Here is a 26,096-nt window from a genome sequence, read left to right as displayed (position 1 = left end):
CCTTTGATTGCCAATCTGCTCCTTGAAACAATGAGTGTAATCTGATTTGGTACAGCTAAAATTGATCTATCACTCAGTTGTAAAATTGCAACCGAATATTTGCAATTGATTGCAAATATTTTCTTGCAACACCCCCATACACTCATGCGTAAATCACGATTTGTAATGCACAATCTTATTGATTAATATGCAGTAGTGTACATCCTCTTCACCTCTAAGCATGAATTTCTAAGCATGAATTACCAATTATGCAGTGATGCCTTTTATACAGCATGCAAATGGGAATTTAAGTGCGACCCTTAACTCACACATAACTTTTTGTGAAACACCCCTCCCCCCCCCCGATCACATGATATCCCTCAAATTGGCAACAGATCATTATGTTTGATCAATATAGTGATAGAATAAATCCAATTTCTTTCAAAATATCATACAGACATTCAGAACATGTGTACTGCATAATGTTTTCAATGACCAGTTTAAGTCTCTCAATGTGGTGCCAATTTAGGGATTATTATCATAATTATTATTACCAGTACTCATGACCTATACTGCGCTTTTCCCATATGGCCCAAAGTGCTTTGAAACCAATAACATGATCATAAAAGAAAAATGGATGTACTGTTGGCAATTAGGGAGGCGCGATAGCTCAGTCGGTAGAGCGGGGGTTTCGGATTCCGGTGACCAGGGTTCGATTCCCAAGTGGTGCGCTAGTGCCCTTTGGTAAGGCATTTATCCTCATTACCAGGTCCCTTAGAAGAGGACCTTAAGCCGTTGGTCCCCTGGTTGCTTGGTCACAGGCATTCATGCTTTCTCAGCAGTCAGGTAAAAAACCTCGGTATAACAATAATTGATCTTTGGAGACATGAACTTGGATATATCAATTTGGTATATTTGTCAAATTTGAAACAACCATATATCATCACTTAAAACATAATAAGCAGTTTTGCCACATGAAAAACAACATTCCTGTCCTTTCATAAAGGACATTATATATTTGCTTTTTTTATGCAAATCGGACTTTATTTGACACTGGATAATAAACAATGTTTACCTGGATAATAATTAAAAAGAAAAAAACACATATTTTATACAAAAACACATAAATCCCCCGGGGGGGGGGGGGGGGGGGCAGTGAAATATATTGCTGTACATACGCGTGACCAAGGAATTTCCAAACACCCCCTAAACAAGTTTTTCTCTGTGTGCAAAATAACCCCCTAAACAAGTTTTTCCCGGGCTTTATTTACATATTTTGGCCCTAAACAAGCTGTCGCCAAATTATGACCTCGGGGGAAAAAGCTTGGGAAAAAAACATACCCTAAATACGTTTGACCCCGCGATTGACCATTGACTAGTCTTTCAAACCCACCCTTTTTCTTGAAAATCAGTGTTTTTGATACCCTTAACGAGTCCACACGCAAACAGCGTCTAAAAAACACCCCTTTAAATGCGTTTTTTGGTCACGCGTGTGTACAGCAATATATTTGACTGCCCCCCCCCCCCCCCGGGATAAATCCATACAAAGTCTAGTAGCTGAATATTACACTGTACGATGCACATCATCATGTACAATTGATCAACTATTACAGAATGCTCTCTTTTTCATAAATCTTTGGCCTTTTTTATCAATAACAAACCAAGACCAATAATCATCAAGGTTCTTGGAATTTGCTTGACTATTTCCTCTTAATTATTACCCCTAATTATTCTATCATAAAACATCTTGCTTTGCATTATGCCACTTACTATATACTTGGATACTTAAATTGCATAAAAAATTCTCCAATGAAGGACAGAAAATAAAACCTGATTGTCCAATCAAGTGCTGGTACATTACTTTTCAAAATAATTTACATTAGAACAAGCTACGTTGTATTTATAGGTGAAAAAAAAGGTTAACCAATGATTTGAAAAATTAATTATTGGGTCTGTTAATGTATACCTTTTACCTGATAACTAGTATCCATTTCATTCATAGTTCTAGTTATCCCAATTTCATTATTCAAAATCTACAAATATATACTCTATATTACAACATATCAATATATTTCTAAATTAAGTTTCTACCACAAGGAAGGGAAAAGACTAAAAAGAATGCAATAAATCAGCTTTACAAAATTGTGAATTACTGATGATTTCATTTTTAAAGCAATTATCAAAGTTTGGTTTCTAAAATTTCTATTACATAAAAATTGAAAGACTTTTTCATTAGGCCTACCCAACAATTCTGAGCATGCTCAAATATTATCGTAGAATAAAACTATCAAATCTTCTGTCTGAAACCAATTATGTAAAAGCAAATGTATTATGCTTGACATCTGGTTCAATATGTCACATTAACATGACTTATTGAAAGTTAGTTCCACAAGGATTAGTACTTGGTCCTCTTTTCTTTTTCTCCTTGCTTGTCTATGAGACCAAAGTGCATACAATTCTGCTACATTCTTAAAACATCTTAGACCATATTCAATCTAATAGTATAATGATAATGTTGCTCCTAAGAACAACAATTTTGTTTTTTAGTTTTGTTTTCACCTTATGGAGATGTAATAAACTAATCTAATTTTGGCATTTTCTAAAACTATTCCCCTTATTTCATATCAACCAACAGTATTAAACTCCATTCCGGTTTGAAAAAAATATCATGATGTAGATTGCAATACTTCTCATGAATCAAACTCAAAGTTTAAATATCATACTCCAGAAATTAAATCCATATAAATGTATTTTCCCTATATACTTAAGAGAAATTACATTAACTGCTCAATCACCAAGACATTCATTCCTTTTTCAGATTAGATCTGGGTCTATACCTTACTGAGTTGCTTTCCTATAACGGTTGTGACCTAGGATGACACTTACAAAACCAGGATAAGGTACATTGGAAGTAGATGACATTTAATGACTCATTTCAGATAAAATTTGCAGTACATGTAATTATAGAATCTAAATCTGTTTAGCAATATTATTGCTTAAAGTTTACTTCAGGTTTGGATTAACAGATTATTCTCCCCTACATAAACAGACTCTGTATATACAACTGATGCAGAGGAGCTCAGGGATAATGAAACAGGATATAGAAATTAAGATGTGAAAAAGATTAAATCAATTCATGTCACATCAAAATAACAGTTCCTTAAAAGGTAGCAGGCTGAGAATTATAACTTATACAAAGCTTTGCCAAATTTTTATATAAAAAATGGCAAGATGCAGAATAAATGACGGGGTCATCAATTTAACAAAGTCCTGTAAATTCTAAGCAAACATAAGATTGAATACATCGGACCACACCACAATATATTAATATACAATCCAGTCTCTTGGTTGAATCATAGATTCCATTAAGATAATATTTGAATAGTGAGAATTGTACCTCTAACATTTAATCAATGTCCTTGCTTTATCCGCAAAATACCAAGTAGAGCCATACACTATATGATTTCTATAAATTCTAAAATGTTCCATTGCAAGCAGTTTGAAGTATGAATATTCATCTCCACATGTCTGACTTTCATTCGATTATATAGGTCTATTCGCCTATACCGATGGCCAACATGATATTTTTTCCCAACAAATAGAAACTACATGATAATATATAATAACACAATATACATGAAGAACAGTTTATGTTTAATATCATATTTAAAATCTGGAATGGATATCTTGTACTTAATAAAGAAGTTTATTTGCTGGTTCACTTAAGGTAAATTGGTTCATATCATTATCAACCAACTTTTTCACAGTGAATATACATACACAGGGCTAAAAACACATTTTCATTATCGCAAAATTTTCATTAGAGTAATATGGTGACGATATGAAAAATATATGAAAAAACTTGTGCAGAGTTCATCAGGGCAGTTACAATTGTTCCAATCAATCTTAACTGTAAAAATCCCTTGATTTCTTCCTCCATGACATGTACACAATGTATGCACACAGACTGCTCAATAAAGACAACTTAGATTCATTAATACTGTAGACACTGGCGGATCCAGGGGGGGGGGGCACAGCCGCACAGCCCCCCCCCCCCCCCCGTTTTGAGAAGCAAAATAAAAATTTGTAATGTAAAAATGTTGTTAAAACAGAAGTGTGCCCCCTCCCCCCTTTTTAAATTGAAGACCTTTTTTTTTGCTTGCCAAATTTTTCGGGGATGAAATATCCTTAATTTTAGGTTAAAAACCCCTTTATGTTTTGCTTGTCAAATTTTTTCCGGGACAAAATATCCTTAATTTTTTTTTTTGCTTGTCAAATTTCTCCTTGTAAAAATGTGCCCCCCCCCCTTCTGGATATTTCTGGATCCGTCCCTGACTGTAGAGTGCTTCAAAGAGATAGATGTAGACTGGGAGTTGGCTTCACGGGCTCTCAATAGTCAAGTCTGATAGGATGTATCTCTGCACTTTGTGAGAAGGGGTCCAGGTAATGTAAATCATTTCTGTAAATTACATTCGCTTGTAACTCTTCAAAGGGCCTATTTTGGTAATATACTCAGATTCTATAACTATACCTTCCAATAAAGAAATGATTCTCTATGTACATGTACAGTTTAAACAGAATGTTATACTAACAAACCTGGAAGATTGCCTCAGGCATGACTGACATAGGAACAAGCAGTATATACAAACTCTTGCCCAATAGTAATAAGCAAGTGAATGCAATAGCTCATAGCATTCTGAAGGAAGAGATGTGTATAAATCTTAATAAATTACTAAACTGGTTTTTCGATAAAACAGATCTAGAAATCATTTTGATATATAAATGAATGAAAGATTTCTCTCCTCATGTCATCTGCAGCAATGAGTCGATCGTTGCGTCCTTATTGCCCCCGTTGGCCTCCAGCACGGATCGTATGACCTCTGAGTCCGTCCCGGGGAACATCTCCTGCAGAGCCTGGAGGTCGGCCTGTGTGATCTGGGGAGGCTGAGAGGGCTGCGGCACTTGCTGTGCGTGTGGCGGTTGCTGGGGAGGGTACGCTGTAAAAAGATTTTGAAAAAGGAAAAGAACGGGAAAGTGTTTTTAAGTAATAATTAAGATTTCTATCATTCTTCTTGGGCAATTCCATAAAATGATCAATCTTTTTGTACGTCCGACCCCCATTTTTCTCAAGTCTTACTTCACTTTATAAACTAACCAAGTCATGGTCCTTTGAGAACATCAAAGACTGTCAAAAGAACAAGAAATCAGAGACAGACAATTTCATGAACGTCTCACATATTAGGGGTCAGACGTACATATTTTATGGAATTGTCCCCTGGACAGGTTAATAGATTGCAAATTACAAGGGAAGTTCATTATGTTTTGAGAAGGCTACTTGTATTGAGTTCGAGGTGGCTAGGCAGAGGGGAAAGGTGACCGAAGAAGACACAGAAGCAAGTGGTGGAAGAGAGTAGGAGAGTTGGGTTGAGGGAGGAGTTCCATGAGTAGAGTAAAGTGGAGGAAGGGAGTTACATGTAGGATGATATCTGTGAGTGTGAGGTGAATCTGGCCACCCTACTAGTCGGAGATTAAACCAGACTTAAAACTTGGATTACTTCAATTACAAACACTTGGGCCCGTATTCTGAAGTGGGTTTAACTTAAACTCAGGTTTAAAGTTGTGGTTTAAGTATGGATAGTTAATAGTTACATAAATCACTAACGGTAGAGATATCATAATTCAGCTCATTTGGCTCTCAAATCATTCATAATTGTCTAGGAAGTATAAATAGATGATTGTCTTCACCATCATTGAATCAGGAAAGAGCACAGTAACCATAAGAAACATACAACTTAATAAAAATTTTGACACTTTTGGCTTCCCGTAATTTTAACACAGAGTTAGACCATGGTCTAAGTTAAACCTGACTTCAGAATACGGGCCACGGTGTATCAATTACAAAATTCTAATATCAGAAACAATACATGCACTTTGGTCAATAGAAAATGAAAACAATATGCCTTGGTACAGCTTAACTGGTTGCATTTTACCTGTAAAAAGTTCTTCCGTTCATTAAATAACTTTGTTCCTCCTGACCACCCTCAACAAAAGTTAATACAGCTAATCATTCAAGCTTGAATGTCCCATGGCACTTTAATATATCTGTTGAGAAATATACATTTTCCACACTATACCACACTATATGTGGAGCGTTGTGGTACAGTGGATTAGTCTCCGGACTTTTAAACAGAGGGTCGTGGGTTCAAATCCCAGCCATGGCATAATTTCCTTCAGCAAGGAATTCATCCACTGTGTGCTGCACTCGACCCAGGTGATGTAAATGGGTTACGGCAGGAAGTAATTCTTCAAAAAGCTGTGTGCGCCTTAATCGGTTGCCTAGCTTAACCAGGGTAATGATAATAGCTGGGCCTTTTTTATAGCTCCATGAGCACCGAAAGTCGAACCTGTGCACTATAATAGGCACCATTTTTATTATTACCAAGGTATTAAATGAGTACTAAGGAATCTAATGTACTTTGCTCAGCAGTAAGAATTATAATAGTCAAATTCATGCCTAGCTCGCAAGGAAAAATACTGAGGCTATTCTTTTTTTTTTTTTTGAGGGGGTGGTTTCATACAATTCTTTCTCCCCATTCATTTTGCTCTGCAAAGTGAGATACTTCTCAGGGAATGGCGAATGAGCATACTTTGTATGTGGATAGAACTCAAATATTACAACGAATGTTTTACATTCAAACTCAATGAGATAAAAGACAATTGCACCAATGAGAATAAAATGAAGTCATAGTATTTACCGGCAACTGGAGCAGCAACAGGTGTATATCCATATGTCGTTGGCATGACGACTGGAACTTGACCTCCGTAAATGACCTGCTGTGGAGCTTGGTACATCATCGGCATCACTGGCACTTGCTAAGATGGAGAAAAATATAAAGTATACATTTTTGATGGAATGCTACACTATTAAACAAACACTAAAATTTACGGCATGAATATCTGAAATGATCAGACTTGTGTAACATTTTAATAAGAACTAGAAATGATTAAAGTCTGAAGTGATATTTACTCCTTGAATCAAATCTACTTTACTTAATCTATAGAGTTAAGTCAAATTATAAGAGAAATTATGAAAATTGGCTTTAAAATTGAATGAGAAGTTAGCACCTCATAATATACTTACTAACTCCATTTCAATATGCTAAAAATTACCATAAATACAATACCTGTTCCATCCCTAAATTCCATTATCCAGTAGCAGTCAATCGGTCATCTCTTTATGCGTTTAAATCAACTGGTCCTTGGATATGGAATTCCCTCCCTTCCAATATCATTCCATTTTGCATTTAAAGCCAAACTACAAAGTTCATTCATAACTACATATGCCAAATAATCACATAATTAATGTTCACACCTTTTCCTTAACCCCCATTCTCTGTAGGTTTAATTTTAATGTCTATTTTCTACTGTGTTTTACATTTTCATGTTCTGCTGTTACAATGGGTGAAGATGGCAAATGTACAAAGTCTTACATTATCTCATCGACCGATTTATGCAAATGGGTAGGCAAGTCTTAGGGCCCTATCGCATAAACGTTACCGTTATGGTAACTGTGCTATCCAATGGTACGTTCCATGGAGTCCTTGATTTTGATTGGCTGTTGAGCCTCGTTTCAATAATGGCAAAGGTACTTTTGTAACAGGCCCAGCTGCCCAGATATTGTCACAAGTCCACATTCTTTCGTTTCTTTATATGATTTAAAAGATGTATCAAAGCTGCCGACCTGAACACGAACATTTCAGTATTTTTAAAGCTGAAAATCAGTATTTTGGTGAGGAAATCAGTATTTTCAGAGAAATACCATAGGACAACACATAAAACTGTAACGTTAGAAAACAGTATTTTGCATGAAACCGTCAGTATTCTCATTCTTCAGTGCTAAATACGGAAAATCAGTACTACTTGGCAGCTCTAGGGCCCTTCTTACAAAGAGTTGCGATTGATCCAATCAATCGCAACTATGGATGGCCAGCAACGTCTACATATAAAATGCATGTTTGTTCCCCCAAAAAAAATTCTAGATATGATGTATACTGAAAAATTCATCGATTTATTGACAATTTGGTATGTTCTCCTTTGTTTACAAAGGACATTTTACAAATTTCCTGTAGAAAGTTATGACACTTTTGGATTTCCATAGAGTTACGATTGATTGGATCAATCATATCTCTTTGTAAGATGGGGCCCTGATGTATGTTTTGTTTGAAACACTACTCACTGTATAAGAGAATATTAAGTTGATCATTCCTTCTTTGTCCTCTCCTTGCTTCCCTGTTAATGGAAACCAATCGTCCTTGGTTTCTCCATTCATCACAGCAGGTGGGATGGTGATCAGTGCCCATGCAATCTTATTATCGGTGGTAAATGCTTTCTGTTCAGTAGAGCATGTTTGGGAGTGGGGGAGGGGAGAGAGAGAAGGAAATGAAGAGAAAAATTGCAAATAAAAAAAGACAGAGAGAGAAAGAGAGGACATGAGATATCGGGGGGGGGGGGAAGAAAGGACACAGAGAAAAATTACAAATAAAGAAAGAGAGAATGAGAGAGAAAGATAGAACAAGAGATATCGGGGGAGAGAAAGAGGGAAAGGACACAGAGGAAAAAATGCAAATAAAGAAAGACAGAGAGACAGAGATGAGATGAAAAATATAAATTAGGGCCTTTCACACGAGAATCTTGAATCATCATTGTGATGCTGATTGCAATTCGTCTTTAGAATCAATTGTACATACCATTCACACGTTCACTCGAAAACTGTGATTTGAATTTGAACTCCTGAGCGAAGGTGGAATTGTGTCCTTGCATGACAATTTCATTATCTACGGAAGTGCTTGAAAGGTCACGTAAGCTCCGCCCCTTAAAATATGTTTTGGAGGTCAACCCTTTCAGACATAAAATTTGTACCATAATTTGAGTGAAACTTAACTGGAATTCACCTCCATAGTAGAATTTGAATTCGTGATTGTGATTAGCGTTCGTGATTCTAGTTTGGTCTCACACGTGCTAAAAATTCCTCAAATTATTTTTCCCTGGAATCATCATTCAAATTACGATTTTGGTACCGTGTGAAAAGCCTGTTAGTCAAGATCAACTGGAGAGGAATCACTTCATTACATCAACTAAAGAAACAAGAATAGTACATCTGTGCCTGTGCAGGTTTTTATACTCTATTCTAGAAACAAAAGTACCCTTCTTTGTATTTCTAAACTAATTACAAAAGAAAAGATTCAAGAAGCCCTTGAAAAATGCACATAGATAAAACTATACTAATTCTCTTTTACAGATCACTGATTGAAGGTGTTGCTACATACAACATCATCTGCTTTTTCTGTAGTGCAACGCATGCAGATATAAAAAAGCTAGACAGAACGAGAATAGCCCAACGTATAATTGGATGCAATAATTTAGATTCGATGACCATTCTATATGAGGAAAGAGTAGTGGCTAAAGTCAAAAGGGTCATGAATGACCCCACCCATCCACTCCGTCATAATTATAACTACAATAGGCCGGGTTTCCGCCTTTACGTACCGAGATCTGCTCGAGCAAGGACGAGACAATCTTTCACCCCAAACTCGATCCACTTTTTCAACGCTACTGCACAAAGATACTGATCAATTTGACAATTAGCCATCGAATGAATGTACGCCCGAATTCTTGATTCTTTATACTTTAATCTCTATTCAAAAATGTTAATTACTGTTACAACTTACAAGACATTGACCATGTAAACCCTATTAGTCCGGGTTATAATTGAGCAAGGTGCCACACGGAAAAGGAGAAATTTTCATATAGTGCTTCTAGACCAGTTTTTTACGCTGAATATGAATATATGAGGTAACCAGGCTGTATCCTGAAAATTAACCTGTGAGGGCGCTTTTTTCAAAATGGCCGCCAAATTTTCAGAACATTTGAATTTTCGTACATAGATTTTGACATAAACATTCCATTGCCACAAAATTAGTGTCATATGAAAGACAAATAAATTTCCTACAATTTGGTACCATTTATAGGGGATAGGTAAGTCATTTGGCTGAGATTTTAAGTAGAAAACTGCATTTTTTGTCATTTTTTTCCAAAAATTGAAAATTTTGCAAATACATGATTTTACATAATTCTAAGAAAAATTAATCAATTATCTTGAAATGTTCTAAAAAACTTTATTGATATACTATTATCATGTGGATGAAATTTCAACTCTGTATCATTCTTCTTAGCAAATTTATAAGGTATCAAACTTGAATACTTCAATTTCAGAAATGTCGCTTTTTGTATGCATTTTCATAGACTAATACGTATAACATGTATAATATGTATAATGTATAGTTACAAATTAAATGCAATTATCTCTGCTCGTTAATCACTTGGATAGTTAAAAGTAGGCTTTTCTCTATCAGCTATATAAAACAAAATGTTGGCACATCAAGGCCTAACACTCTCATGGGGTGGGGGTGTCGAAGCCCCCCCCCCCCCCCTTGGCTATATCATGTTGTTGTATATTGCCTATTTGTTGAAAAAAATCACTGTTTTTTGGAGCACCCATTGAAGCAAAAACAGGCATTTCTACGATACAGTACAGCCACTTTGATTGCTTTGAAACCACTTGGATAGGAAAGAGTAGACTTTGTTCTACCAGCTACATCCAAAGAAGTGGAACATCGAAGCCTACCCCTCTCGGGGGGGGGGGGGGGGGCTTTTGCTTAATATTGCATATTTATTTGAAAATTCACAATTTTTGACCCAACATTGAGGCCAAAGAGCGTTTGTGCTTTGTTGTACACCCCATTTTATTGATTTGAAACCACTTAGGAAAGAGTATAGTTTGTTCTACCAGCTACATATAAATAAGCACTGGCACATCGAACCCTAGCCCTGGGCTGTCTAAGTCACCCCCCCCCCCCTCTATATCAAGTATATTGCCGATTTATTGGATATTTCACCATTTTAGATCACCCATTGAGGCAAAAGAGCGTTCCTACTATATAGTACAGCCAATTTTATTTTCTTGCAATGACATTGAGAAGAAAGAGTAGGCTTTGCTCTATCAGCTACATAAGTGTTGGCAAATCGAAGCCTATCTCCTTCAGGCGGCTTTAGAAGTTACCCCACTAATTTTCAGTATTTGGCTATTTGTTGAAAAGTCACCATGTTGGAGCCCCCATTGAAGCAAAAAGGTGTCTCTGATATATAGTTCTGCCACTTTTATTGCCTTGAAACCATTTAGAGAGGAAAGAATAGGCTTTGCTCTATCAGCTGCATAATTTTGTGCTGGCAAATAAAAGCCTACCCCCTCACCCCTTTGCGTTATTGCCTATTTATTGGAAATTCACAATTTTTGAGCCCCCATTGAGGTAAAGAGGCATCACTGATATATAGTTCTGCCACTTTTACTACCTTGAAACCAATTAAGGAGGGAAGAATATGCTTTGCTCTATAAAGAAGTGCTGGCACATTGAAGCATACCCATCTGGGCGGCTGTCAAATCACCCCACCCCTCTTGCATTATTGGCTAATTATTTGAAAATTCACAATTTTTGAGCCCCCATTGAGGCGATATGCACTTCTGCTGTATAAGACACCCAATTTCTCTTTCTTGAAACCACTTGGAGAGGAAAGAGTAGGTTCCCCTCTTTCAGATATATATAACGAATTGCTGCCATATCGAAGCCTGACCCACTTCAGGGGACGATACATGTAGATGTTACCCCACCTTTTTTACGATTTTTGCCAATTCATTGGAAAACTCGCCATTTTGGAGCCCCCATTGAGGCAAAAAACGTGTTTCTGGTATATAGTAGAGCCACTTCTTTATATGTACCTGTTAGAGGAAAGCCTACTCTTTCCTCTCCAAGTAGTTTTAAGGCGGTAATAGTGGCAGAACTGTATATCAGAACCGCCTTTTTGCCTAAATGGGGGCTCAAAAATGGTCAATTTTCCAATAAATAAGCAATAATGAAATAGGGGTGGGGTGAATTCAACAGCCCTCTGATGGGGATAGGCCTTTTTTGCGAGCATGTCTTTATATGTAGCTGTTAAAGCAAAGCCTATTCTTTTTCTCTCCAAATGTTTTTAAGGGTGAAAAACGGCAGAAACATAATCAGAAATGACTTTCTGCCTCAATGGGGGCTTCAAAGTGGTGACTTTTTCAATAAATAGGCAATGCAAAAGGGATGGGCGATTTCGACAGCCTCCTGGATGGGGTAGGCTTTTATTTGCCTGCACCTTTATATGTGGCTGATAAAGCAAAACCTATTATTTCCTCCCTAAGTGGTTTCAAGGCATTAAAAGTGGCAGAACTATATATCAGAAACGCCTTTTTGCCCCAATGCGGGCTCCAAAATGGTGAATTTCAAGGGGGGGGGGGGTAATTTCGACAGTCCCCTGAAGGAAGTAGGCTTTTATTTGCCTGCACTTCTTTATATGAGGCTGATCAAGCAAAACCTATTCTTTCCTCCCTAAGTGGTTTCAAGGCAGTAAAAGTGGCAGAACTATATATCAGGAACGCCTTTTTGCCTAAATGGGGGCTCCAAAATGGTGAATTTTTCCAATAAATAGGCAATAATGCAAAAGGGATGGGGTGATTTCAACAGCCTCCCGGAGGGCTTATTATATTCACTCGCGTTCGTAATCACTCGCGTCGGGTTGGTAATCACACGCGTTTTTGATTTTTGGCGATTTTTTTTTTTCGGTGCGATTTTTTTTCTTACGGTGTCTTCAATGGGACAAACGTACTGGAAAAATAAAATAATATTGAAATTCGAGTTTCGTTTTATTTTAAGCTGGTAAGTGCCTTAAATAAAACGTTCTCGACCACTGTTTTAAGATAACAAGCAAATTTTGACTACTGTTTTAACATAATCACATTCCACATCTTAAATCTTAGAGCCATAGGCGGCGGAAGCGGGGGGGGGGCTCCCCCTAAAAAAGAGAGAGGGGGGAGAAAGGAAGGGAAAGAGGGAGAAAAGAGAAAGAAAAAAAAAAGACAGACAGAAAGAAAGAAAGAAGCAAGGAAAAAAGGAGAAAGAAAGGAGAAAAGGAATAAAGAAGAAAAAGGAGGAAAGGCTACTCTCGATTTAGCTTTGCCTTTGGAGGATTTTCCTGAAGTCTGTGGTATTCTTTATAAAGCATAGTGAGGTGCTACAATTTCATAATATCACTATTTATTTCCTTCTCCCTTTCTTTGTGAATTATTCTACACTAACGTAAAAATCAGGGAGGAAAAAAGTGCTGAAGAAGAAAAGCAAGAAGGAAGGAGGAGGAGAAGTAGAAGAAGAAAAAAGAAGATGGAGGACATAAGGGGGTAAAAATGAAACTAAAAAGAGAAAATTGAGGGGAGGATGTAGAAGAAGAGAAAGAGAAGATAAAATAAAGGGGAAGACTGAGAAGAGAAAAGGAAGAAGTGAGAAGGGAGATGAACAATAAGGAGAAAGGGAAGAAATTGAGTAGTAGAAGAACAGGGAGAAGAATAAGATGACATAATAATGGGAATAAAAAGAAGACTGAGAAGAAAGAGAAGTAGGAGGGGGAGTAAAGTGCACTCTGGTTATAAAGAAGTCCGAGGGACCAACAAAATTGTTCCTTTATACAAATAATTGTGTGTGTGTGTGATATCAGTTTTTTTTTATTTTTTAGAGTGGTCACAAAATTCGAGCGGAGTTGACCTTCCTTAGAGCAACACGCTTGTGTGTTGCTGCCCTCTACGTTCGTTGATATTGACCAAAAGCTTCGGTCTTTGCGTCTATTAATTATTATGTTGGTTGTTCCGCTGAACTCCGTTGGCTCCACTCACTAAATACAGAGAAATTTAAAAAAAATTAAAAATGTTTGAAAAAAACTCCTCGAAACAGACTGCTGCCAGCTGTCTGGGGCGGATCAAGCTTGTTATCTATTCTTGGTACTTAGAACAGTAGTCGAGTACATTTTATTTTAAGGCACTTAATTGCCGGCTTAAAACGAAACTCAAATTTCCCTGCATGTCTGTCACATTGAAGACACCGTTAAAAAAAAATCGCACCGAAATATAAAAAATCGCAAAAAATTCAAAACGCGAGTGATTGCGAACCAGAACGCGACGCGAGTGATTATAAACTGCCTCCCGGAGGGGGTATGCTTTTATTTGCCTGCACTTCTTTATGTGGCTGATAAAACAAAACCCATTCTTTCCTCCCTAAGTGGTTTCAAGGCAGTAAAAGTGGCAGAACTATATATCAGAAACCCCATTTTGCGTAAATGGGGGCTTCAAAATTGTGAATTTTTCAATAATTATGCTATAATGCAACAGGGATGAGGTGGTTTCAACAGCTTCCCGGAGGGGGTAGGCTTTTTTTTGCCAGCACTTGTTTATATGTAGCTGATAGAGCAAAGCCTACTCTTTCCTCTCCAAGTCATTGCAAGAAAATGAAATTGGCTGTACTATATAGTAGAAACGCACTTTTGCCTCAATGGGCGATTCAAAATGGTGTAATTTCCAATAAATAGGCAATATACATGAGATAGAGGGGGAGGGGTTGACTTAGACAGCCCCTGAGTGGGATAGGTGTCGATGTGCCAGCGCTTAATAATATGTAGCTGATAGAGCAAAGTCTAAGCTTTTCTCTCCAAGTAATTGCAAGAAAATAAAATTGGCTGTATGATATAGAAACGCTCTTATGCCTCAATGGGTGATCCAAAATGGTGAAATTTTCTATAAGTAGGCAATATACATGATATAGAGGAGGGTGTGACTTTGACAGCCCCTGAGAGGGCTAGGGTTCGATGTGCTAGCGCTTATTTATGTAGCTGGTAGAACTAATTCTACTCTCTCAAAGCAATAAAATACTATAAAGCACAAACACTTTTTTACCTCAATGTTGGGTCCAAAATGGTGAATTTCCAAATAAATTGGCAATTAGCAAAAGGGGGAGGGGTGACTTCCCCAGCGCCACCCCCCCCCCCCCCCCCGAGAGGGGTTGGCTACGATGTACCTGCCACTTCTTTTGATGTAGCTGGTATAACAAAGCCTACTCGTTTCCTCTCCAAGTGGTTTGAAAGTAATTAAAGTGGCTGTATTGTATAGCAGAAATGCCTTTTGCCTCAATGGGTGCTCCAAAAAAAACAGTGATTTTTTTCCAACAAATAGGCAATATACAACAACATGATATAGCCAAGGGGAGGGGCTTCGACACCCCACCCCATGAGAGTGTTAGGCCTTGATGTGCCATCATTTTGTTTTATGTAGCTGATAGAGAAAAGCCTACCCTTAACTCTCCAAGTGATTAACGAGCAGAGATAATTGCATTTAATTTGTAACTATACATTATACATATTATACATGTTATACGTATTAGTCTATGGAAATGCATACAAAAAGCGACATATCTGAAATTGAAGTATTCAAGTTTGATACCTTATAAATTTGCTAAGAAGAATGATACAGAGTTGGAATTTCATCCATATGATAATAGTATATCAATAAAGTTTTCTGGAACATTTCAAGGTAATTGATTCATTTTTCTTAGAAATATGTAAAATCATGTATTTGCAAAATTTTCAATTTTTGGAAAAAAATGACAAAAAATGCAGTTTTCTACTTAAAATCTCAGCCAAATAACCTACTTATCCCCTATAAATGGTACCAAATTGTAGGAAATTTATTTGTCTCTCATATGACACTAATTTTTTGGCAATGGAATGTTTATGTCAAAATCTATGTACGAAAATTCAAATGTTCTGAAAATTTGGCGGCCATTTTGAAAAAAGCGCCCTCATGGGTTAATTTTCAGGATACAGCCTGGTTACCTCATATATTCATATTCAGCGTGAAACACTGGTCTAGAAGCATTATATGAAAATTTCTCCTTTTCCGTGTGGCACCTTGCTCAATTATAACCTGGACTATATGTTTAAATTAGATTTATTATTCCTGCTGACTTGCTGATTTATTCATATTTGTCATCTCATTTGTAAACTTCATTTCCTTGTAAGCATTATTTAGTATAAATTTGTAATGCACCAGTGAAAGACAAATTTCCCGTCAGGGGATAATAAAGTTATCAATTCGAAATTCAATTCAAAATAAAATTCTATTCTAAACTGGTTAATTTGAAGAAAAAAAGTATTAACGAGGGCACAATTACTCTTTACAAGAAAATAAAAGTACTTGAAAATACATTAAAGAATATATTCCCATTCTCTTCAAATGATGTAAAGCTATATTTACCTCATCAAATAGCTCTATGTGAACGGAATCAATGCCCTGGCCCAGGTTGCACTGAATGGTTTTGTTCCATCTGGGGTTCTTGGATCCGTTCACATCAGTCGGTGTTTCAAAGACCGAATGCCCCGCCCTCACCCTGCAGTACGGATCCATCCTCGTCATGCCATAATTCTTTGCTAATCTTGCCTGAAATAAAAAGAATTAAAATCATATCTACTGTACCTTAATATTAAACAATGAAATTTACAAACTTTCCCTCCTGAAACTGGCAACATTTATTCATTCTTTTACCTTTCTTTCTTTGCTTTCATAGTTTATTTTCACTGACTTCTCTTTATGCTAAACAATTTCAGTGATATTTTCTCACTTTCATGCTCAATCATGTAATATCTGACCTGTCTTTATCTATGTTCCAAGAGAGCTTGAAGTTTTGTATTTCTTGAATTCATGTAGACTTACTTTTACCAGATGAATTTTCACTTTTCATTTCAAACTTTAGTACTCTGTTAACTGCAACAGATGTTTGAAATGAAATAACAAATCAGTACTGATTTAAATTAAAGGGAAGAGTTCCTTTTGCAAGAGCCACTCAAAGTGAAGATAAAATATGTTAGGGTTAGGAGTAGGGCTAGGATAAGAAGTAGGGTTAGGGTGGCTGTGGCAAAAGGAACTCTTTCAGAATTGAATAATTTTCTCTTCATAAATTAAGTATATTACCTGTGAAATTGTAATACTAAGTCGACCAACGAAAGAGCCATATCCTTGCTGAGCCTGTCCTCCATACTGTAGCGCCCTCGCAGTCTGCTCGTCTGATGTTATTTGCTGTTGTTGCTGCCCTGTGGGACCTCCTCCGATTCGAAGAAAGTCATCTGGCAGATCTCCAATAAAGACCTATAAGTGAGAACGCACAATGTATTTCACAGGTGAACAAGATGAAGAAGATCTTTCACACCCGAGGTAACAATGTGATGCCCTTTTTTTTAGAATCACAAATTCATCAAATGAAAAATGGCCCAAACTGGCATATTTCCAAGATTATCAATTAGATCTAGCAGTTCTAGTCTATGTATGTTTTATGGATTTAGAAGCAAGGTAAGCAGTACAGCCAGTGCTGGTCCAAAAATTGGGACTATCCCAGAAAACAAGGATATCCTCATAAACCAAGACAAATGGTGTCTTGATAAATTGGAATTGTCCTTGTAATTTGTATATGGGGACAGTTTCTGTTTACTTACCCCTGTGGGACATAGACGGCAATTGAGAGTGTTAAAAAATCCTCCATATGCATCTCATAGCTTGGCAAAGAACAAAAAGAAACAAGATGGCGACGTAAACATCGCAGCAAGTTTTCCCCGTTTTTTCATATTTTTCGTTTTTTAATGAATTTTTGTTTGAAAATGAAATCAATGTTGGAAATGAAGTTGTATCCCATTTACATGATTTAGGGCTGGATCTTTTTAGAAGGAAAGTAGAAATCCCGGGAGCAATTTGGTTTTTTTCGCAGTAGGCCTACACGCACATGAATTGAATGGGACGCATTCCCTGGCTTTGTGGAGAGTAAGCATACGTTAGTAAATGATTTTTACTCTCTAGGAGCCTCCTGATCCCAGCAAACATGATCTGGGCATGCTGGGGGTCCAGGCCCATGACCTCCGCTGCTCCCATAACGTTCCGGTACACTACACAGACACAGTTAGTTTAGGGCCTCGTTAAAGACGTTAGGCCCACTCCTAGTACCAATGAGGTCCAAACATTAACATGTATGGACCTCATAGGCGACATTACCCAAATTATGGGTTGGACAATGCTGTTCTGATTTCCAACCCAAGACTTTGGTAAATGTACACCTTAATACAAGTTAGAGTTATCCGATATACCTTTCATTCGGACGGCAAACCTTTATTTAGTTGTAAAAATAGTTGAAATTAAAATCGATTATTGTTAAACTTACATTTCAGGCCCTTTTTGTTGATTTTCGGTGAGCGTTCCACACAGCTGCGACGAGTGATCAACTCCGAAGTGATACGCGTACTGGTCAGCTGATCGGTCAGGTGATCGGTTGGTTATCTTTTTGTCAGACGTTCATAATTTATGTTAAGCGTATCAATCTTCAGTATCTTGATTTCAAAGCATCAGTATTGCATAGAAAAGTCATTATTGATTGGAATCAGTGGCGGGGGGGGGGGGGGAGGGGGGGGGGGTTGGGGTGAGCATTTCTGCCTGTTCCCCCTTTTGAGATTTATAGTAAACATTTTGGAATTAAATATGTTATTAATACTAGTTATGTGCCCCCCCCCTCATGAGAATCACGTACAGCATTATTTGTAATGGGGATATTTCGTTCATATTCTTTTCTCTTTTTTGCCTTTTTTTTTAATTGCCAAATTAAAAATTTTACTGGGAACAAATTAACAATATGACTTTCTATACATCACTTTTAGGGACAAACTTTTTTTTATGGGGGTGGGGGTTGGGGGCTTGCCAAATATAATCAATGGTGGAAAAAATGACCTTCTTTTTAGTGACAACTTTATAAAAAAATTGTCAAATTTTACGCGAGACAAAATGACCTTCGATCATTGCTATAGTTAAAACCTTTTTTTTTTTTTTTTTTTTTTTTTTGGGGGGGGGTTGCCAAATATCACGTGGACAAAATGACTTTCCCTTTTCTTATTTTTGTGGGGGGGGGGGGCTTGCCGAATATTACGCGGAAAAAATGACTTTCATTTTGAGTGACCATTTTTTTTTAACTTGTCAAACTTTACGCGAGACAATATAATGACCGTTTTTTTTTTTTTAGTAAGAACCTTTTTTGGGAGTTGTCAAATTTTACTTGAGAAAATTCACCCCGCCCCCCCCCCCTACTTAATTTGGAAAATCTTGGATGTGCCTCTATATAGTTTGAATCATAATGAAGATTAAGATCATGCGTATATATAGCTTACATCCACGGCAGAGGCGTAAACCGCCGGGGGCATGCAGGCTGGCCCTTGATCCCCGGTCCAGTGGATTTCACCAAAAAAAAACGGGATAAGAGAAAAGGAATGAAGGAAGGAAAAGAAAGAAAGAAAGAAAGAAAGAAAGACAGAAAGAGAAAGGGAAGAGAAATAAAAGGCCATAAAAAAGCAAAAGGAAAGAAAAATGCATGCGAGAATAATTCCGAATGTTATGTCAAAATCTATTGCAAAATTGATATTTGTAATAAAAGTGACAAAGGTTTTGCTCGCTCGCCTCTTCATCTGGTAGGCGCGTAGCTAGGGGCGGTGCCCCCCGAAAAGGTCCCTCCCCCCCAAAAAAAAATAAGGAGGGAATAGAGAAAATAAAAAGCGAAATGAGAAAAGGGGGATGTATATAACTTAGTTTATAATTGTTTTTCCTTTTTTTGGGGGGAAGGGGTCAAAACATTAACGTTATGTTTTTCTATAAATAGGTCTAATTGCTAAATATCCAGAGTTATCGAGACCCACCTGCTGATATTGCACTGGGGGTACACGATGGATAGGGGCCCCCGAAAGTTCTACAACCAAGATAAAAAAGAAATGAAGGGAATTAATGAAAAGAAAAGGAAAAGTGTAAGTTAAGATATCTATCTCAAATTTAGATTTGCACGAAAACTTTTTTTCTCGCTTGCTTCACTCGCTTGGAACATATAAAGCAACTTTATTCCCACGCGCCATGTATGCCTACCGTAAGTAACGGTGTATTAACCGCACCTTTTTCTCGGCGGGATATAAGCAAAAGTCGGGGGTGCGGTTTATACACGGTGACGGGTCTGAGCCCGCCCGCGTAACCCCTCCCGAACATGTAAGAAGTCTGCCAGTTCACAACACATCGAGTGGCCGGGCGTAGCCGCCCAGTGCAATGTCGTTTAGAGGGGTATGAGCCGCGGGTAATGGGTAGCGATTATTATGATCTTATGATCAAATACTGTCGTAACAAATGCACCCACCTTCATGACACTAATTTTGACTTTATTCTCGATTCAAAGCAGCGAAGTTCCCTGGCTAAGTTCAAAGAGACGCCAAGCATTCTCGGTAATAATTTGTCACAGCTGAGCGAGAGCCAAGAGCTAGCTTGCGTTGTATTGTGGTTTTAGTGCGACTTAAGCTGGCGCTATTCATTTAATTTAACCCCTCAAAGTCCCGTTTCGCGCCAGCTTATTTTTTTCTTTCCCGTTTGCTTTTCATAAGATACCATGTACACCGTGCACCACGCACGAGAGAGACGGCACGAAGCCGTCAAACAACTGGAAAAAATACCGATTTCTTTGTTTCTTGAACCTTCCTGTAATCCCGTATCCAAAATTCATGCTAAGACATCGAATGCTAGACAAATTCTGAAAGTGATTGTGAGGTTGTGATGCAAGAAATGTGAAAGACACAGATCACAATTTGATAAGATGTACTGGTAGTGGTACCGTATCGAAGTTTGAAATGTACATGTACAAGAAAGGCAGTGCTGTGTGTGTGTACACTGTGACTGTGAGGTGAGTGAGTGTGTAAATTGCCAATATTGGCGGGACCTTTCTTTCTTGCTAACATTTGTAGATGAATTGATCAAGAACAGCAGATTTCTGCATACTGGTAATCTCTTTGAATACTTTGAAATCTTTAACTTAGTTTTTGTTTCTTCGTACCTCAAACATGCATGTAAATGTGAGAAGGATATTTTTTTTTTTTTTTTTTTTTTTTTTTTTTTTTTTTTTTTTTTTAGTCCAAAGTTGGGGGTGCGGTTTATACACGGGTGCGGTTAATACACCGTTACTTACGGTACATTGGCCCTCTTTCTTTCTTTTATTTTATTTTTTTTTTACTCATCACGCTACCGTACTGCCACACACGGGTTTGCCCTAATGATCGTGGACAATCATAAAAAATATCATTTTCATACCATGTGACTGGGAAATTTTTGGCTCCACCCCCCCCCCCCCCCTCTCGATCCCTGTATCGATTTTGACTTGATAGGGTCCTATAGTACCTATACTAGGGTGTCTGAAGCCACACTGAAAAGTGTCAGCATAAGAGAGGCTGATTTAGGGGAAAATATGGCACATTTTTTTCGGGAAGTTCAGGCTACTAGAAAAATGTGATCTGAATTGATTATTAACTTGTGTTTGGCATGTATGGAAAGAGAAAATTCAGGGGCTTCTTTTGACAGTAAGGACAAGTTTATATGATCATTTTAACTAAGGATTTAGAGATAAATTGCAAACCCTTATTTTTGTGTGTGTTGAGATTGCCATTTCCCCATGCGTTTTCTATGGGAAAATGAAATTTCTGTTTTGCACAATTTTTTTCACTTTGTCGCAAATTTTCAATGTGATCTGGTTTCCAAATCTTTATAAAAATCATACCATCAGAAAGAGCATAAAAAATCCTATTGGACTCTTTATGGACAAGTTTTTGGCATTAATAATAAATTTATAACGGCTCTCGGAAGCTAAAAATTTGGATTTGTGTGTGTCCATTTCTTAACTACACAGTCTATGGCAGAGAAATGCTGAAAATTGACCTAATTTCATTCTTCTTTTTTGCAGCCAATAATCAGATTTTTTTCAAAAATGTTACATTTCTGTCAGTCTGAAGGTCATTTCTCTTCAAATTCACAAAGAAAATGTGATATTTTTTTTAAATAAGAAAAATAATATTTTTCTCCAGACACCCTACCTATACCTGATGGAATTAGCTTCATTCAATATAAAATCATAACGGATAGAACGCCTTGAATACAGGCCAAACAGCCTAACGACATTGCCGTGTCACGTGACAACCAGTATTAAACGAGAATGTGCACAACCCTATGGCGACAAAATTTGCCGCAAAAGTTGAGCAAGTTCTGGACAAAAAGGCTTCAAAGTTCAATACCCCAAGTCAAGAAAAGACCAGGCGAGTACTATTTATACATTTTTTCAATTTAGTAATATCTAGAGTCTAATTTAAGAACAGCTTTCGTCATGGAGCTCCATGGTAAGATCTAGTAATTTAAGTCCAACATTTAATTCGCGTGCACTCACTTTTTTAACACAGGAATTAATAGCCTTGGTGCACTCCTACTAGTACCAATGAGGTCCAACATTACATGTATGGACCTCATAGGCGACATCAGTAGTATTTTTGGTTAGAAATCTCTGAGAACAGGATATTTATATATTATATCACAAGTACAAGCCATATTCCTTTCTCTTATTTAAATTATAATTTTATAGTGTAAATGCATCGTTAGCAACAACAAAAAATGAAAGAAATGAAGGGGAACTTACATTTTCACGGCTTTTTCCTGATTTTCTGGGCAGCTGCTCTTCTCTTCTGACTTGCGATCGAAGCTGATATGAAGATCACGTGATTCGCGTTCTCGTCAGCTGATCGGTTGGTTATTCTTTTCGTCAGACGTTAATAATATATATTTTATAATGCTAGCATTCATCGCTAATTTAGGTGAAAGAGATTGAAGTTAAACAGCGCCAGGTCGGAATCATAATTATTTTGGAAGAGTGTATTTATACACTCGATCTCATACCTGACGTAGACGGCGCTATTCAACAAATGCACAATCTTCAATATAAAAAATAAAACAGAAAGAACGCCTTGAACACAGGCCAAAATGCCTAACGATTTCTCCGCGGCATTAACAACTATCGTAAAGGGCGCTCCATTTATCAATAAAGATGGATGCTAAGCTGTCTATGGCGACAAAATTTGCCGCAAATATTTACGAAGAATTGTGAGAAATGGTCTGAAAATGCAACAAAAGAACCGGTGAGTACCGATTAAAGTTAGGCAGGACAACAAGAATTTCAAAATGTGTTTGTTGTCGAGAGAATGATATCAAAATATTCCTTAATATCTAATTTATCATGTGAAACCACTTAAAACTTACGTAAAATTCATTTAAACTGTAAAAAAAAGGAAATTCATAGCACCAACATGGCCCGAAAAAGCCATAGACATCGCGGTACCTTTTTAATACACTGTACGTACTATCGATAGTTAAAACGATCACGATGTGCTCGCTAAATGCGCGCGCCCATCGGCGTCTGCTAGCCGTTATCTGCTGTGACTCTCCAATAGCCCCGCATGTGCAATTTTTTGTAAGATCGTCCCATATGCTGTTTTTCATGTTAGTACATACATGCGTGCACGTTATTTGCGGACGCAGATCATGTACGCATCTCCGTCGTCTGCTACGGCTCTCTTTATCAGTCCCAAGTGTGAAATATGTGTACATGGTGTATGTTCATTTGGTCTACATGCAGTTTGCCCACTTGTCATTTAGTCTAATGCCAAATGGGCTAAACCCATTTGGTCTACTGAATTGCCATTTGGTCTACACTACACTTGGTCTAATTCTCATTTAGCGAAATGTCCAGTTGGTCTAATTTCAGCATAACCTACATAATTACAATTTTTTTACTTTGTCAAATACCGGTACATAAAATTGGCTTTATATCATGCAGTTCCACAGTGTGAAATATGTATATATTCGTTTGGTCTACATGCAGTTTGCCCACTTCTCATTTAGTCTAATGCCAAATGGGCTAAACCCATTTGGTCTACACTTGGTCTAATCCTCATTTTGCGAAATGTCCAGTTGGTCTAATTTTTTTAAATTGTCATTTGGTCTACACTTTGTGTAATTTACATTTGGTCTACACTACACTTGATCTAATTTTGAGTCCAGTCCAGGGTCTAATTTCAACATGACCTACATCATTATGATTTTATACTTTGTGAATTTTTTTTTTCTTTATATAATTTCATTTCACCTTATAGTCTTAGCATTGGTTTCAAATAAATAATACTTGAACAGTGGCAAAGTCATGATAATGGAGCCAAAAGTTTTGAAAGGTCCATATATGGTGTATCAGGTAAAGTTATAAAGTTGTAAGCAGGAGAAGCAAACAACAAAAAATGTTGAAGCAGGGGGGGGGGTGTTCATTAATTTCCTTTTATTTTCCAATGCCAGATCAATCTTTGTTTTTGCTTGTCATTTTTTTTTAATGATATGTTCTGTTCACTCTACAATTTTTACTAATGATCTTTTTTTTTTGGCTTATCATTTTTTTCAGACACATTCGCACCCGAACCGACTCTACAATTAAGGGAAGAGAAGGAATTATTGAACCTCTTGAGAGAATATACTGGTCAAGGGCTGTAATAGTATACAGGGGCACTTCCTGAGAGAAAGTTAATTTTATTTTAATCATGTGTTTTCAGGATATCTAATAGTACTATTGAAATGGCGGTGAAAATTATTGCCCCTGCTGATGAGATTTTTCAGCTGCACCCCTCCTTTATTTTAGTGAATAAGGTGTGGCACTGCCCTATATGATTCATTTTGAATTTTAATGGGCTCCAAAATGCAGTAATTTATAAATTATAGCATAATCTTATTTCGATAAAGCCTTTGACATAAACAAAGCATATTTAAAACAGATTTAGTTATTGCATATCAGAATGTTATGTTTGCCTGATGTTTTCTCAATAACTCTAAGCTGTTATTAATGAATTCTTTCTAGAAACAAAAATAAGCAATTTATTCAAACATGTCAGTTTCATTTTGTAGACATATGCATTGAATTTACCAATTCAGTATAAGGTACGTATGCCATCTTTCACAAATGTTGATTTTTATCACTGGTGGATCTGGGGGAGGGCACATCTGGCTCACCCCCCCCCCCCCTTAGAGAGCCTCAGTCGAGATTTGTAATGAAAATATGCCATTTTCACCAAAGTATGCCCCCCCCCCCGGAAAGCAAGGCCCTTTTTTTGCTTGACAAATTTTCATCATGAAAATGTGCCCCCCCCCCCCCAGGATAAATCCTGGATCCACCCCTGGTTTTTATTAAGTTTACATGTATTTTCATTTTGAAAAAAAAGGTTTCCTAGAGATTTATAAACAGCATGATTTACACTGAGCGTGTCATACACTTCTGTGCAGAAGAATATTATCTTGAGAAATTTGGTTATCAAATTATGGAAAATATCTTTTGCAAATGAAATTACTTGATTGCAATTATTTCTTACATTGTATTGTCATTTTACTTGATAGAAATTCATTATTTTTTATAACCATGACAGTGTTCTAATTTCATATTTGCTAAATTGTAATAATTCTTTTGATCTTCCTTCATCTTCATGAAAGTATGAATTCTAGTCATCTGCTTCAAAGTCTGCCCAATACAATGGTTACAAAGGGCCTAAGCATCACTTGTCATTTTTTAATAAGTAGTTAAGTCAGTAGTCAAGTAAGGGGTTAGACAGTTTGGCTGTATTATATTTGTTTAATTATCTTACTAGTGTCAATTTACTAAACTTTTGCTGTTTGTGATTGAACCCCCAAATCGCTCGATAGTACCATTATGTTGGACAGACGTTAATATTGACTAGACGACTATTATTACTTTCCAAACCAACCTGAAGATAATATGATACTTCACGTAGTACAGGGGTATATTGTCTCCCTTCCATTGTTGTGATGTATGGGCTGGGTAATATCATCTAACTTGTCCTGGAATAATCATTCTCTGCAACAAGTTCCACTTCAGCGACTCTCAGTTGAACATCATCATTCCTGGCATTGGCGGCGGAAGCCAAAAATTTTAGGGGGGAACCGCCAAAACTTTTTGACAAAAAAAAAAAAAAAAATAGTGACCAAAAATCTTAGGGGGGGGGGACACAGGAAACAAAAGTGAAAATTGACAAGCCAAAAAAAAAAAAAAAAAAAAAGGTTATCAACAAAAAATTGAGGGGGGGGGGGGGGGTCGTCCCCTCCCCACCTAAAATTTAGTGGGATACGTCCCCCCCCCCCCACTTCCACCGCCTATGATTCCAGGTGCTTGGAGATCTTCGAAAGGCATGCTATAACATCCACTTAAGTTCCAGTTTCTTTCATGTTTTTTCCTCATCTT

At 37.2% G+C, this 26,096-nt stretch overlaps 1 protein-coding gene across 2 annotated transcripts; it reads right to left on the bottom strand.

The window, feature by feature from the left end:
• Positions 1-871: 871 nt before the first annotated feature.
• On the bottom strand, positions 872-24,098 carry LOC129282449 (toll-interacting protein-like). Of its 2 annotated transcripts, none has more exons than XM_064114785.1 (6): positions 23,066-24,098; positions 16,907-17,080; positions 16,193-16,375; positions 8,216-8,368; positions 6,735-6,852; positions 872-4,976 (listed from the first exon to the last, which is right to left on the bottom strand). In XM_064114785.1, the coding sequence occupies exons 1-6, from the start codon at positions 23,411-23,413 to the stop codon at positions 4,783-4,785; spliced, it is 1,170 nt and encodes a 389-aa protein (XP_063970855.1). In that variant the 5' UTR covers positions 23,414-24,098; the 3' UTR covers positions 872-4,782. The 2 variants fall into 2 exon arrangements, with proteins under 2 accessions (XP_063970855.1, XP_063970856.1); XM_064114786.1 differs by lacking the exon at positions 23,066-24,098 and adding an exon at positions 20,139-20,842.
• Positions 24,099-26,096: the final 1,998 nt, after the last annotated feature.

This window comes from Lytechinus pictus, unplaced genomic scaffold (assembly GCF_037042905.1).
Source record: "Lytechinus pictus isolate F3 Inbred unplaced genomic scaffold, Lp3.0 scaffold_20, whole genome shotgun sequence".
Classification (NCBI taxonomy): domain Eukaryota; kingdom Metazoa; phylum Echinodermata; class Echinoidea; order Temnopleuroida; family Toxopneustidae; genus Lytechinus; species Lytechinus pictus.
The sequence above is the reverse complement of the archived record's forward strand: the minus strand, read 5'-3'. Positions and strand labels throughout refer to the sequence as shown.